Source organism: Trichosurus vulpecula, chromosome 5 (genome assembly GCF_011100635.1).
Source record: "Trichosurus vulpecula isolate mTriVul1 chromosome 5, mTriVul1.pri, whole genome shotgun sequence".
Classification (NCBI taxonomy): Eukaryota; Metazoa; Chordata; class Mammalia; order Diprotodontia; family Phalangeridae; genus Trichosurus; species Trichosurus vulpecula.
This window is the reverse complement of record NC_050577.1, coordinates 273,193,575-273,209,186: the sequence shown is the minus strand read 5'-3', so window position 1 is coordinate 273,209,186 and position 15,612 is coordinate 273,193,575. Positions and strand designations below refer to the sequence as shown.

The 15,612-nt window shown below is 50.5% G+C and overlaps 1 protein-coding gene across 1 annotated transcript; it reads left to right on the top strand.

The window, feature by feature from the left end:
* The first annotated feature begins 5,225 nt into the window (after window positions 1-5,225).
* Window positions 5,226-14,238, top strand: TAMALIN (trafficking regulator and scaffold protein tamalin). Its single transcript, XM_036761404.1, has 8 exons — window positions 5,226-5,545; window positions 8,357-8,406; window positions 9,702-9,756; window positions 9,895-9,997; window positions 12,371-12,464; window positions 13,050-13,116; window positions 13,374-13,440; window positions 13,766-14,238. Exons 1-8 carry the CDS (start codon window positions 5,315-5,317, stop codon window positions 14,236-14,238), a joined length of 1,140 nt encoding a protein of 379 aa, XP_036617299.1. The 5' UTR covers window positions 5,226-5,314.
* The last annotated feature ends 1,374 nt before the right edge of the window (window positions 14,239-15,612 follow it).

Sequence of the window (15,612 nt, the reverse complement as noted above, 5' to 3'; positions counted from 1 at the left end):
TCCCAGCCCTCTCTCCTGATGCTTCTGTTATACTGAAGAGGGCTCATTGGGAAGAGAAGACATGTCCCTTCCTTTGAGAATTCCCAGTTTGATGGGAGAGACAACACAGAGGAATCTATCCAATTGTGCACAGATGCATGACTGGGTGATTTATAAAAGAATAAATCTGAAGGAAAAATCCACTTCTCTAGACAGCACATTCTACTCTTTCCTAACTTAGAAATGTCTAAAGCAGCCTCTGCAGTTTCCATCCCCTGATTCTAATTCTGTCCTCTGGGACCAAGGAGAGCAAGTCAGACCCCTGTTCTAAATGACAACCCTTCAAATACTTGAAGATCGCCATCATGCTAGACTCCCCCTGCCCCCCCGCCCAAAAAAGCCTTGCTTTCTCTTAGATTAAAAATGCCCAGTTCCTTCAACTGTTCTTATTTCATGTTTTCAAGGCCCTATGCTGGTTGCTAGAAACTTTCCAGTTATTTCACCATGCCATGTTTATATTGAAGTACATCATGGAAGTCTTCCTGAAAAAGGAAGAGCTATAGAGAAACAATAGGTTGCCTTCCATGGCCTCTCGATGTTTACTAAGCACTTAATATATACATTATATTTACTCAGTTCTCACAAAAGGAGGAAGTTAAATGGGAGTGACGGCATTACTTGGGCTCCCTGTCTCAGGGGAGATTGGAAGAGAGAAAACAAGGAAGAAAATTCTGGCAGGAAGATACAAAGTGAGATACTGTTATTGGTTTCTCTTCTGGCCTACCCAAGTAGATCCTGGGGCCTGAACCCTAGGTAGGTGGTGCAGGTATTCTATTTTAATAATTCAAAGATCCGTGGTTGTATTGTATGGGTCTTCCCTCCACAGAAGCAGATTGCAATTTGCCCTATGGGTTCTAGTTAAGCCTCTCCAAATTTAACTGGGCTAGGCCTCATGGGAGTGGGGGGGTGGGAGGGGGCCATTGGGTAGTGCAGTGGATAGAATGCCAGGCCTAGAGTCTGGAAGACTCCTTTTCCTGAGTTCAAATCCAGCCTCAGATTCTAGCTGTGTGACCCTGAGCAAGTCACTTAACCTTGTTTGCTTCAGTCTCCCCATCTTCAAAATAAACTGGAGAAAGAAATGGCAAACCATTCCAGTATCTTTGCCAAGAAAACCCCAGATGGAGTCACAAAGAGTTGGACACAACTGAAAAACAACTAAACACAACAAAAAAGTTCTGGTAGGACAAACCCATAATCCTTCACTGGGCTCATACTTAAAGGCTTTCCAGATTGCTAAGACCTTCTAGAACTTGTACTTCACTGAGGAAGCCTTATAAAACCCAAGATCTCTTTCACCTCCACACCAGGAATCAGAGGTAGACTCCAGTATAAGTATTATTTCCATTCTACAGATGAGAAAACTGAGGTGCACAGCAGTTAACTACCTAAAGATCTTACAGCTTAAGTGGCAGAGCCTGAATATGGACCTGAATATGATCTCCCGCCTCCAAGACCATCATTCTTTTCAACCATACAATGTTTAGAGGCTAGGCCAAAAGAAGAGAGAGAGAGTGAACATCGGGAGTATGCTGGGCTCCCCAGCTTCAGTGATATTTAGAGGGCATGAAAAGGGATGAGAAGTCAGAGGTGGGCAAGAGACTCCAACCAAAGGAGAAAGGGGAATAAGACACTGGTCAGCCTGGGGAAGAGAAAGCTATGACAGCTGAATGACAAACCCCAAGAACTGCTCAGGATAGAAGGCATTATCTTAAGAAGGATGGACTACTTCTCCCTTTGCCTTTGAACACACTAAGAGAAATTAATTTGAGCCACTGCAGGGTACAATGAGGTTAGACTGAAAGTAGAACTCTCCAAAGGTCTCTCTCATAGAATCACAGAATGTCAGAGGTGGAAATTTAGAGATTAGCATAGTACAAGTCTAATATTTTATAGATGAAACTTGAATCCCACAGTGGGGAAGTGATTTGCCCAAAGTCACACAGTTGATTAGAGGCTGATAGTGGAAAGACCACCCAGATGCTTCAAGAGATCCAGATTTTACACAGTTGTGCCACTTATGTGACCTTATGGGACAGCTGAATGACCTTGGTCACTTGTCTACTCTGGATCTCTATAAAATGAGGGGACTGAAGAAAATGACCTCTGAGATGATCTCTGAGATACCTTCCAGCTAAAGTTCTACATCTCTAGTTCTACAACTGTCTCCAGAACTAGGTGACTGAGAGAAGCTTAAAGACCAATTTAGATGTCAGAACGTAAAGCCCTGGGGTCAGGGTAGAAAGAAGTATGAGGCTGTGGCATATCTTTAAAGACGACAAACATTCACAGCTGTCTGGCCTGGCTGGAAGCAGAGAGATAGATGGATGAGAAAATCCTCTCCCAGCTAGGGGTTTAGTGTTTCCTGCAGAGGAAGCCTGTGGCCTGCAGAGGGAACCACTACTCTATACCAGCCCTATCCTTGGTGGCTATGGTCTGTCTCAGGGGCTAGGGAGCTTTGTTTGCCATAGGAAAGGAAAGGAGAAGTCGTGAAGATGGCGGGAGGGAAAAGGGAGAGGGAGACATAACAGTTCTTCTGGCTTCTAGTATAGGGATTGCAATGCTTTGTGACCTGAAAGTAGCCCACGATCATCAACGTAACTTGGGAACCTAAAAGAAACCAGGCGGTGGGCCAAACAAAATGGAGTCTCTCTGCCCTGCCTCCACCCACCCAGGCTTTCCAAAAGGTCCTTCTGTGGACAAGAGGCTAATTTTGAGGCAAGTGTTCTTTCATTTCGTGGGATCGTACACTTAGAGCTAGAAGAAACCTTAGCCATCAGTTAGTCCAGACCCTCCTCCTTTACAAATGAAGAAACTGAGTCCCAGAGAGAGGATAGAACTTGTTCAAGGCCTCATAGAGAACCAGAATTTAAGAATACTTCAAAGGACTAAGCTGCCTTTGTTGACATGGAGCATCTTTTTAATCCGGAAGGCAAAGACAATAGAGATAGGTGAAAATTTTTATTTCAAAGTAAAATTATAAAATTTTTACATCATTTGACACATCTGGGAATTAGAATGTGAATAAGAGGAAAACCTGGACTTAAAACACCTGTCTTCTGATACCAAGTCCATTGCCCGCTTCACTCCCCCCAGCCTGCTTTCATACCAAGAGGGTGGGTAAAAATCACCTCTTGAAGTTTCCTTTTAGTAAATTTGGAATATGAGTTCAGGCCTCAGAGTCCACTAGAACAGTGGGAAAACTGGAATAGAAACCAACTTCTTCCTCTCCTGCGTTTCTTCCTTCCTCCTCCCCACCACACACCCCCCTAACACAATCTGGAAGTGGCAGCAGACGTCTGTGAGGACTGCTCTCGGTACCAAGAATTGCTGCTCCACAACAAACCTTAACATTGCTCCCACCAGCCCTCAGCCTGATGGCCACTTAGTAGCACCTTTGGAGAGGAAGAGGGACAGGAGAGAAGTATTGAACAAAACCTCATACACTCTACCCTGTGTCTGGGCTCCAGCCATTAGCACCTACAGCTTCACAAGGATAGAAGGAATATCCTCTGCTCCCCTGTACACACACCTAAAAAGAAAGGAAAGGCTTTCTTTCCCAGTTCCAGGTGCTTTGAGACTGACTGGGGAGAGAAAAAGGGACAAGTAGTTCATCTACCCCAAGCACTTCCCTGCTTTCTGGCTCAGACCCTATTCTGGCAGAGGTTGGGTGGGAATGAGTTTCTATTCTCTCCTGTAGCCACTGGCCATAACAGTCACCTCTTCAACACTACCCCCCAACTTGCCCTTTTAACTTCTTACTTAGGGTCCACATAATGTTAGAGGCTACTGGGCCATCCTACTCTATCCAGAACATCATGGCATCGTTCAAGAACTGAGTCTAGAACAAGGTCAGAGCCAGATCAGAACTCCTTCCCCAGCCCTAGGGTCCCTTGCCCTACTCTTCCCTGTCAGCTGCTTCCCCAAGAACTTAGTCAAAGGGTTTCAAGCTCTATGCATCCAACCTGTGGGAGCTCCAAGTAGTTCTGTGCAGGAAACTCAGTTTATTTAAAAACCTGTTTATTTATTCATCAGCCCTTTCAAAGGTAGACACCCTGGAGGTACAGATCTGACATTTCCAAGGAACCAGGAGTTTTTCCAGGTGGAGTCAGGTCAACCTGACACATGTAGGGACTGGGCTGCCTTTGGATCGGTAAACTCCCCTTTCTGGACCTTGGGTTACTACCTAATTGGTAACATCTAGTGGCACAATGAATAGAATGCTGGGTTTAGAGCCAGGAAGACCTAAGGTTAAATCCAGGCTGAGACACTTGCCAGCTGAGTGACGCTGGACAAGTTACTTAACCTTTTCCTGCCTCAGTTTCTTCAACTGTAAAATGAAGATAAAAATAGCACCTACCTCTCAGGGTTGTTGAGATAAAATGAGATAATATTTGTAAAGTGCTTAGCACACGTAACCTGGCACATATTAGGTGCTTAATAAATGTTTATTCCTTCCTACCCCCTGGCTCTTTTCTCTCCTCTTCTCTAGCCTCTCTTCCCAGGGGTAAAGAATTCCTTCTAGCCTATCCTCCCACCCACCCACCCCCAAACAAGACTTTGGCACCAGTTAGCCCTCTGCTTTCTTCCCATCTTCAGCTTCCAATTCTGATCCAGGGGGGTTGGCCTGGTTTCGGTGGACTTTCTGTTTCCACCCTCTGTCTGACTCTCCTTGTTTCCATCCCACCCCCAACTCAGCTTCTCCCTCCACCACTTTCATCTTGGACCCTCCCCAAACCAAGCAGACACGGCGACTTCCCAAGAAGCACCCCTCACACACCAGCCATCCCCTTTCTAGCTTTCCACAGCCCTCTCCAGGGAGTTTCTCCTCCCCCCCATCCCTCAAATTTCTTCCCAGAGATACCCCACGATTTCATACTTCTTCATAGAGACCTCAGCCTCCTCCCAAGAGCCCCCTTTTCTGCCTTCCCTGTTCTCAGAAGGATGGAAAGGTTTTGCCGGGGAGGACTGGATACCCACTTTCTCCACGGGTGGGCGGGGCTTAGCTCAGGGGGCGTGGCCTTGCGATGTGGTGGGAGGGGCTTCCCTCGTAGTAGGAAAGGAGCGAGGTGGAGCCTCCGGCTCTGGGGGCGGGGCCCCGGATCGGCCAAGCTCCGCCCCCTAGTCGACTCGAGGGGCTTATAAAGAGAGCCCACTGAGGAGTCCAGGCCCCCTCTCAACCCAGAGGAGAAGCGGCCGAACCTCGAGCGGACTGTGAAGCGGCGCCTCCTGGAGGATCGGCCGCGGGCCCTGGAGATCCCGGATCTCGGCCACAGCCATGACCCTCCGCCACCTTAGGAAGCTGCAGCAGAAGGAGGAGGCAGCTGCTGTGCCAGACCCTGCAGCCGCTGCCCCGGATCAGGGGGCGGCCCCGGCCCCGGCTCCAGCCCCGGCTCCAGCCCCGGCCGCCTCCGCAGGGGAGGAGCTGTACGCCGCGCTCGAGGACTACCACCCGGCTGAGCTGTACCGCGCGCTGGCGGTGTCCGGGGGAACCCTGCCCCGCCGCAAGGTGGGCTCGACCGGCAGCTCGCGCCGGGGGCCCCCTGGTCCTCGCGCTCCTCCTCCCTCCCCCCGCCCAGAGCCCTGCTTTGCTGCTGCTGCTGCTGCTGCTCCTCCTCCTCTCTCCATCTGGCTTTCTCCCCCACACCTCCTCTGTTCCCCCCTCGCCTCCCATCCGTCTCGCCCGCACATTCTAAGTGTCTGTACGGTCTGGGACCTCCCCACTCCTCCTCCCCCCTGGGAACTCTGCACCCCCTCACCTCCTTCTCCCTCCCTTCTCCTTTCCCTCGATGTCTTCTATCGATCCCCGCCCCGCCCCCCCACCCTTTACCTTCCCTACTCAGAACTCTTTCCTCCACCCCGCCCCATCCCTTCTCTTTTTGGGACTCTTCTTCCTCTTGCCCCCACCTTCCCTGCTTGGGACTCTTCTCTTCCCCCTCCCCAACCTTCCCTGCTCTAGACCCTTTCCCTCCCTCCCTCCCTACTCAAGACTCTTCTTTCCCTTCCCGCCTCCCATCCCCACTCGAGATTCTACGTTCCCTCCCCCCCCATCCCCATTGGGGACTCTACTTTCTCTCACTGCCCTCCTCTTCCCCACTCCGAACTCTTTAACACCCTGACCCCATAGGAGACTATTGGCTTAGAGAGCTTGGTGCTGTTTCCTCGGGGGCCCTCTCTGGATTCTTGGGCTGGGTTCCTTCAGGGCTTAGTGTGGCGTGGGGGGAAGGAAGTCCTTGGCGTCCCAGAAAACCTGGGAGGGACACCTCTCTAAAGGCCGAGATGGGGAAGAGGGGTCCCGAAGGAGGCTGCGGAGTCTGTTTTGGATGTGGACGGGAGGCAGGGAGTATTGGAGATTGCCCTTTCGCGTACCCAAGGGCTCTGTGTTACAGAAAACCTATGGTCTTGACAGTAGAGAAAGGGATTGGAGAAGGGGTATCCGGCTCCGGAGCTGGATGTCCTGGCCTGCTGACCCGGGGTGGGGGTGGTGTGGGGTGGAGATCCGGAGCCACTGAGTCCCCAACAGTGGCCCCTAGTCTCTTCTCCAGAGCCGCCGGGAAGGGTGGGGGGGGGGCGTCTTTGGGGCAGGAAGGATGCGAACCACGCCCTCCTTCACCCGGGCCCCACCTCCAGTCCTCAGAAACTCTAAGGCTGAGCCAACTGTAAGACCCAGAGAAAGAGAGGAGGGAACGATAGAAAGCTCTTCAACGAGTGCACAGTTCAGGTTAACAAGGTGGAGGCCTTAGATCTGGACTGGGGGGCCGGGGGCATTCACAACGCAAACCTTGTCTTCTTTCCTCCCCGCCACGGGTGCCCCGAGCCCCACCCCCACCTGCACCGCCCCCTCTCCCCCACTCCCCACAATGAATGGCTTGTTACATGTTAAGAATTTGCATTTTATGAAAATCAGATTGGGAAACAAAGAGGGCTCTCTCTGCCACCCCCACATCGAATTAAGAAGGACCCCTGCCCTGGGCTGCTTCTTTCCGGGACATTTCAGTGAAATACAGGGAGGGGTCACCCCTTAGGGGCAACAGGAGGGGTGAGGGAGAGCTAGGAGAGGGAGGTGTTCTGTAGTTTGGAACAGATGTGGTAAGGGGAGGAATAGTTGAGTGGGGGCACTAATCTGTTGGGAGGCATTTTAGAGCTAGGATGAGGGTGGGCATGTTGTTTGCCAGTCCCAACTCCAATAAGTAGACTTGAAATTCCACCTCCAAACAAACACAACTATTTTGGAGAGGGTCGGGCTGAGTTGGCCATAGTTGAGTGAATGGTCAGGATGCAACCAGGTCTTCAGAGCTGGATTTTCAGAGGGCTGCTGGAGCACCTCTGGAGGGCCCTAGGGTCCCTGGGAATCGTCAATACCAGTTCTCCTCAATGTGGCCGAAGGTCTCCGACTTGAATGAGTCAGGTGGGAGAGTAGTTAACATGGTCAAAGGCAGCTTGCCCCCACTAGGAAGGTGGAAAGCTTGGGTTCTAGTTAAGATTGCATTGTAGGATGGATGACCCTTGGCCCTTGGGTCAGAATCCTGCTTCTTTCTCTGCCTCATCTGAGAAATGCTCCCTTTCACTATTCCCCCACTTTGGAGTCAGAGGACTTAAGTTTCAACCCCAGCGGTGCTACTTAGTAGTTGTGTACCCTTGGCAATACCCTTGTGTACCCTTAATATCTCTGATACATTATCTCTGATATTAAAACAAGTGGGTTGCACTAGAACAACTTTAAGGCCCCTTCTAGCTCTAAATCCTATGATTGCTCCCCTCAGCCAGAGTTTCCCCTGTGATACAGTGGCCTCTTTGAAATAATGACAGGCCCTTTGGCCTTCATTAGGGTAGCTGGCTGGTGGTTTGGGCAACTGGGAACCCAGAGGGTCAGAGGCATCCCTCTGTCCCTCTACACATGCCCTGAGACAACTGTTGGTCATAGTCACTCCAGAAATACTTGCTGACTGGGAGCTTGGTGAACACTTGGTGAAAGGTGACCTGAGAATAAAGAGCATGGCAGGAGGTTTGGCTCATGGTCTGATTTTGGCCTTTACTTTCTCCATTCTTCAGCCCTGGATTCATGTCTCTTTCCCCTAACCCCATCTGAAGTAGAGAGGGTGGATGCCAGGATCAGGGTCCTGAACTACAGTGTCCTGCTCTGAGGCCAGGGTTCTCACCATGTACCCTGTTGGCACCTGTGCAGGCGAAGTCAGATCTTGCCTAACCCTCTCCCCTCCCTACTGATCTCTCTCTCTCTCTCTCTCTCTCTCTCTCTCTCTCTCTCTCTCTCTCCCCCCCCCCCCCTCTCTCTCTCTCTCTCTCTCTCTCTCTTCCTTAGGGCTCAGGTTTCCGATGGAAAAATCTCAACCAGAGTCCGGAGCAGCAACGGTGAGCTGGCCTCCCCTTTCCCAGTCTCCTGGCCCACTTCTCCCCATTCAGGGAGGAGTGGGCCAGGTGGAAGAGTGGGCTGAGTGAAGGGGGTGGCAGAGAAGAAGGGAGTGGGAAGGTTTGAGTCATTGGGTGTTCTACAAAACACCCTTTTCTCCTCCCCCCCAGCACTTACTGCCACATCCCTTTGGCAACTTTGGGGGCTGGAATGGGAGGTGGAGAAGCTGGGAAAGAGGGAGAAGGGGTTGCCTGCAGAGCTCTGGGAGTGGGGGCAGAGAATGAAAACAGCTCTGACTGCCTGCCATCCACCCACCCTAGATGATCTTTCCAGAGCCAGTTCAGCATAAAATCCTAGAACATTCGCCTGGGGAGGCCCTAGTTCTGCCACTTTTATGGGCTGTGACCTTGGGCAAGTCGCTTAACCCTATTTTACATATGAAGAAACTAAGTTTCTGAAAGGTTACTGTTGGCTACCTACTTCATAGGAGTGATATGAAAATCCAGTTAGTTGATGTATGTAAAACAGGAAATGATGCCAGGCTATTCAGAACACACTACTGATCTCTGGTGCTTCAGGCTGTGGTCTTTTCCTAACCTCAGAAAAAGATTCCACAGACCAAAGGACAGATGAGCGTTGCTCTCTGGTTTCCCCTGCCTTTACCCTCGGAGGTGGGCAAGAAAGAGCCTCTGGGGATTGGGGGGCAACGGGGGAGTAAATGTAACAACCTGGGGGGTGTACTCTCATTGGAGCTAAGATGTCTCATCTGCTACGAGGGTTTTTACATAACTTAGAACTTGGAGGGGTCACCAAGGCAGCTTTAGTTCTTCTGTGGGAGGGGTAAAAGAGAAGGAAGAAAGGGGGTGGAGTGGGGGTGTGTGTGTGTGTGTGCGTGCGCAAAGGAAACTGGTGGGTCTGGATCAGCTCCAAACCATTGTGTCCAGCCATTCAGCTCCCCCACTGTCCGGGAAGGGGCTGGCGGAGGCTGTTCTCCTCCCAGCCTGTCACATCTGGCACACTTCCCCCCCAACCCCCTCCTACTTGCACAGTGGGAAGGCCCAACCACAGCTGGGCAGGGCAGGCTGGGAATTGGGCTGTGGTCTCCAAACAAGCCTGATTAGGGGCCAAAGCTGTGGAGCAGATACTCCAGGGAGCTCAAAGTTGAACTCTTGTTTTTGGGACCACTGATAAAATAGGTGGGAGCCCCAGGGACAGTGTCTAAAGCTCCCCACCCTCCCTCCCACCACCACAATAGCCTGTTTCCAGTGTTACAGCCTAATGCTGTTGTCTCCTGCAGGAAAGTGCTCACATTGGAGAAGGAAGAAAATGAAACCTTTGGCTTTGAAATCCAGGTTGGGAAAGAAAATGGTATTGGATGGGAGTGGGGCTGGAGGACTGAGTTGGGCTCTTTGAAGTGAGGGAAGGTGAGGCCTGGGTTACAGTGCTCATGCTGGCATCCTGGAGTTAAGGATTTGATTGGGCTATTTCAGACTTATGGCCTTCACCATCGAGAGAAGCAGAAAGTGGAGATGGTGACCTTTGTGTGCCGAGTTCATGAAGCCAGCCCAGCCCAGTTGGCAGGACTCACCCCAGGTGAGGACTCAATACTGGACTTCGAAGCAGGGAAGGGAATACCCCAGGGAGATGGGCAGGGCAGGGACATGGCTCTATTCTTTTCCCATGAGATGCTGAAAAATAGGGTGTGTTGGGCAATAAGGGTGAATCCTATTTGCTAACTGGGATAGGCTGAGCCAAGGTGCCTTTCCTATCTCCTTACTTTTGGGGTTGGAATGTCAGCCAGCCCTTTCTTTAGGAAGGCCTGTCTTTCCCTGACACACCCTCTCCAACACTTCTGCTGCATGAAATGTATTAATAAACATTTATCCTGTATTCAACAATGGAGATAGAAAGAAGAAAGATAAAAGTCTCTGTCTTCAAGTTTTATTGGTGCCTTTGGATTTTACATCACATTCATTTGCAAACATACTCATCCTCTACTAAGCAAGGCCTGCCTTGTAGTCATTTTTTAATTGGCAGAGCCAATCTACACATCTACTATGTCTGACCTCATATGGAACACTTCCATAAATGAAAGGAGGAAGGCACTGATTTTCTTCAAGACGCTTTCTCACACATTATCTCCTTTTTACCTGTGTGACCTTAGGCAAATCACTCCAGACCTCAGTTTTCTCAATGAAAATGTAAAAAGAGGAATCCAGACTAATGATCTTTGCATTTCAGATCTTATGGTTCTATTTCAGTCAGCAAGCATTTATTAGGCCCCTACTATGTGTCATGCACTAGCAAATTTATTTCTTACCTGATATGAAGTGGACAGGATAATGCATCTTCATTTTGAAAAGTAAGCCATTCAAGAGGGCTGCCTAGGTCATGCCATGAATTAGTGGAAGTGAAGCTAGGAAGTGAAGACGATTGGACTTGTGATCTGATCTCCAAGGTCCTACCTAGCCTAGTCAATGAGGTTGCTTAGGTGGAGGTGGAGCAAAGGTTACAGCACTGGGCCTGGAGTAAGAATGATCCGAGTTCAACCCTTCTAGCTGTATGACCCTGGGTAAGTCATTTATTCTCTGTCTGCTTCGGTTTGCTCAACTATAGCAACTACACAGGGTTACTGTGACGATCAAACGGGCTAATATTTGTAAAATGCTTAGTGAAATCCCCAGCACATAACACTTTATTGTTGTTCAGTCCAGTCCAACTCTTCCTGACCCCACTTGGGGTTTTCTTGGCAAAGATACAGAAGTGGTTTGCCATTTCCTTCTGAAGCTCACTTTACAGATGAGCAACTGAGGCAAACAGAGTTAAATGACTTCCCTAGTGTCTCACACCTAGTAAGTGTCTGAGGCCAGATTTGAACTTCCTTGTCTCAGGCCAGGCACTCTACCCACTGGGCCACCTAGCTGTCCATTACCTAGAAGGACCTTGGTAAATGCTTTTTTTCCCCTTCCTGTGGACTTAAAGCCTAGGTCTTTTGCTTCCCAGTCTAAAGTTCTGCTTTTTTTAAGTCATTTCTCCCTCCCCAGCCCTGCTGAGAAATGGGTTTCATGACAAGTTGTGGGCTGAGCATAGATAACCAAAATGGGGGCAGCAGAACCCCAGAGGAGAAAGGGTTGGAAAGGGCTCAGCCATCAGGAAGGAGGGCTAGGCCAGAGGCAGCATATGGCCTTTATTCTCTCAGCTGGGAGGCCTGAGACAGGAGAAGCAGCTGAGAAAGAACCTAAGGCTGAGAGAAAGCAGCAGCTGTTGGAGCCAGTGCCAGGTGGAGGTGGCTGTGTTTGGTGTGGGAGAGTTTGGGGGTGGGGTGGGGGTGGGAGCTGACTTCCCCAGACAGGTGGTGGAGGTGAGAACTTCCTCTGGGCTACTAGCCAGGCATCTTTTAAATAATCTCCCCCCAACCTTCTAGGCTAAAGAAGGAGAGAAAAGAAATATCCTGGGGGTGGGAGAGGTGGTTGTTGTTCAGTTGTCTCAGTCATGTCCCGACACTTCCATGACCCCATTAGGGGTTTTATTGGCAAAGCTCCTGGAGTGGTTAGTCATGTCCCTCTGCAGCTCATTTTACAGATGAAGAAACTGAGGCAAACAAGGTTAAATGACTTGCCCAGGGTCACACAGCTAGTAAGTGTCCAAGGCCACATTTGACCTTAGGTCTTCCTGACTCCAGACCCCACATTTTATCCGCTGTGCCACCTAGCTGCCTTTTTTTGTTTCCTTTCACACTCCCAGTCCCCTAGCCGTGCTGAGCCCCATCTGTGTGGCTCAGTCAGAGAACTTGGGTTTAAGTCCCAACTGTGTGTGTGTGTGTGGTCCTGGACAAGTCACTTCTCCCGTGTAGAATGTAAATAATTCTTGCTCTGCCTCTCTCAAAGAGTGGTTATGAGGAAAACATGATAGGTAAACTGTAGGACACTTTGTAAATTGAAGCTATTTATTATCTGTGCTGCACAGGAGATACCATTGCCAGCGTGAACGGTCTCAATGTGGAAGGAATCCGGCACCGGGAGATCGTGGACATCATCAAAGCCTCTGGCAATGTTCTCAGGCAAGTCCAGGCAAACCCTGAGCACCCCTGCTTAGGGCACTGCTATCTAAAAGCTAGTGAAGAAAATATAGAATCTATTAGAAAGACAAAGTGCCAGAAAGGAAGAAGAGGAAGAACAGAATGCCTGGGAGGGAGAGAGAGCCTCTGTCTGGGAGGATTAGACTGCATCTCACTTGGACTTTGAAGGACTGGTAGGCAGTTTAACATGTGGGCCAAGGGGCTGGAGAATAAATTGTGGGTGTCAAACACCCACTAGAAAGCTTACAGTATTCTGTCCAAGGGGAGTGAGGAAGTTGGGTTTGACTGAAGCCTGGGGGCTGGGGAAGAAAAGAGTAGAAAGGCAGGTTGGGGGGCAATATGGAAGAGCTTAATGCCAGACATAAGGAGAGGTGAGGAGTAATGGTGGGTGGGAAATGCTGCCATGATCGTAGGGCCCTGGAGAAAGACTGGTCAGCTCAACTCAGCTCTGGTTTAGTGGTTTGGAGCAGGAGACAATTCTTAGTAATTTGCTGGGCCCATAGACCTTAAGATTTATCCTTCCATTTCTCCTCTCCCTTTCTGCCTCCACCCCACCCCCTTCCCCAGACTGGAAACAGTATATGGAACCTCAATTCGGAAGGCAGAGTTGGAGGCCCGGCTGCAGTATCTGAAGGTAGAAAAGGTCCAGACAACCCTGACCTTGGTCCACGGAAGCATCTTGCTTCCTCCAGCCCTTGGGAAGCCCAGGCTTCCTCAACCTGGGATTCCCTGGGCCCCATCCCTTTTGAAGGGAGGCATCTATTCATCCTTTCGCAACTCAATGTGCCTTCTATTTCTCCTGGCCCTTCAATCCTTGCTTCCATTGCCTCTGTCATTCCCCCCTCTACATCTGTCCACTCAGTCTAATGAGTGGGGCATCCTCTTTTGCAGCAAACTTTATATGAGAAGTGGGGAGAATATCGATCACTGATGGTTCAAGAGCAGCGACTAGTGCATGGTGAGTAAAGTCCTGAATAGTTGCTCACCCCAGCCCCCACCCCCTCCACCCAGGTCCTGCCTGTCCTTCAGAGGAGGGGGGGCAAGTTCTTGAACAATTATTTATGCCAGGCCCTCAACTTCACCCAGGTCTTCCTCGTTCTTCTGGTGAGAAGGGAAGGCAGCAGTTCTATCCTTTAAGGAATGGTTCCCTTTCCTATAGTAGATTGTCCCATTCACCTGTTTCCTTTCCCCTACGCCCCCACCCCAAGGAATCTGGGCCATCTGGGCCCCAGCCCTCAAACTTTCCTCTGCTATATTCCCATGCCCTGCCCCCTCCTGCCCAGGTATCGTGGTGAAGGATCCCAGTATCTACGACACCCTGGAGTCCGTCCGCTCCTGCCTCTACGGGGCAGGCCTCCTCCCGGGCTCCCTGCCCTTTGGACCACTGCTCTCCGCCCCAGGCAGCTCCCGAAGCAGTTCAGGCCAGCCCAGAGAAGGCTCTGATGACTCAGTCTACCACACGTGCTTCTTTGGAGGCGCAGAGCCCCCAGCCCTGTGCCCTCCAACCCACACCCAGGCTCCACCCCCACCCCCGGCACCTCGGCCTCTGCTGAGTCGAAGTGCCAGTGTCAAGTGCCCAGGACCCGGAGGAGGCGGGGGTGGTGGCACCTTGGGCCAGCTGTGGACAGAGGCTCGGGAGCAGGGCCTGTGTGGACCTGGGCTGCGCAAAACTAAGTACCAGAGCTTTCGCCGGCGGCTGCTCAAATTCATCCCAGGACTGAACCGCTCCTTGGAGGAAGAGGAGAGTCAGCTGTAGGGGGGGCATGGGTCCTGTGGTGGCCCCAGCAGAAAGGGGGGAGGGGGAGACTAAAGTTATTTATTTATTTATTCATCAGTTCCTGCAACTGGGCTGGAGGAGCTTGAGTATTGAGCAGGGTTGGGGTGGAAGGGCTTTGCCTAACCGGCCCTCCCCTCCAACCCCACCTCCCCCCTGCCCTCCACTTCTCAGATCTGGCTGACCTCTTGGAGGAAGGAGCTGTTGAGAGGAGAAAGAGTTTTGTGACCCGGCTAAGGGGTTCTTTCTGATAGCCCTTTGGAGAAAGGAGCAGGGCATTTGGCTATCCTGGCTGGGTCTGTGGAGCAAAAGGCAAAGATTGGGGGATCTATGTGTGAGGCTTATAAAGTATAAGCTTCCTTGAGGGGGGCAGGGCCTAGTTCCTGAGCCTGTAGTGCCTTGGGGGTATGCCCTGCACCCTGGATGGAGTTCCAGGAATTTTGCCCCACACATTGGCTGCTCCTCAGCTTTACTGTGCCCCTCTCCTCTCATCTCCATTCCAACACCTAGTTCAGCCAGGGAGAGGAATTACCCAAATTCTTCCCTTCCTCTCTTCTCTCGCCCCGGGGGCCAGTTGGAATGGCTTACATTTCCTGGGGTTCTGTGGGACTGCTTCTAGATTCATGCTCCTTTTCTCCACTGCCCTTGGTCACTGAAGGGCTTGGGATCCCAGAATGGGTCTGTTAATCAGTGAAGTGGCTTACTTGTACTTATCAGGGCATTCTAAGAAGAGATTGAGGAGGGGAGCTGTGAAGTAGGGCTCATCCTGGGAACTTTATCACACCCACCTGAAGGACTGAATTAAGTGGGGGGAGGGTTGTGGGGGGAACAGACTGTTTCAATGTTCTACAATTTGTTGCTTCTAAAGGATATACTATAAAAAAGACTTTTTTTCATTTGTGTTGCTTGTTGACTACTGGGGGAAGGGAGGGAAGGAGAGCTAGAAGGGTAATGGCCCCTAATCTTTCTATATTTTGTATCTCATATACATTTTTGCTACAGCTTTTGGACCTGACCAGGACCCATTGTGTAGAGAAAGAGCCCTGGGTTTGCTCTTAGAGACTTTTGAAAGGTTTAACCATATTCAATCCCTTTTCTTCCCTGTCCATACCATGAATACAGTTCTTAGTTTCAGAGAGATTTGGACTCTAGTTCAGCTAAGTGGCACCATGGATAGAGCACCCCACTTGAAGTCAGGAAGACTTATTTTACTGAGTTCAAATCTAGCCTGAGACATTTACTGGGTGTGTGACCCAGGAGCACTTAATGCTGTCTGCCTCAGTTCCTCATCTGTAAAATCAACTGGAGAAGGAAATGGCAAACCACTAGAGTGACTCTGCCAAGAAAATCCCAAAT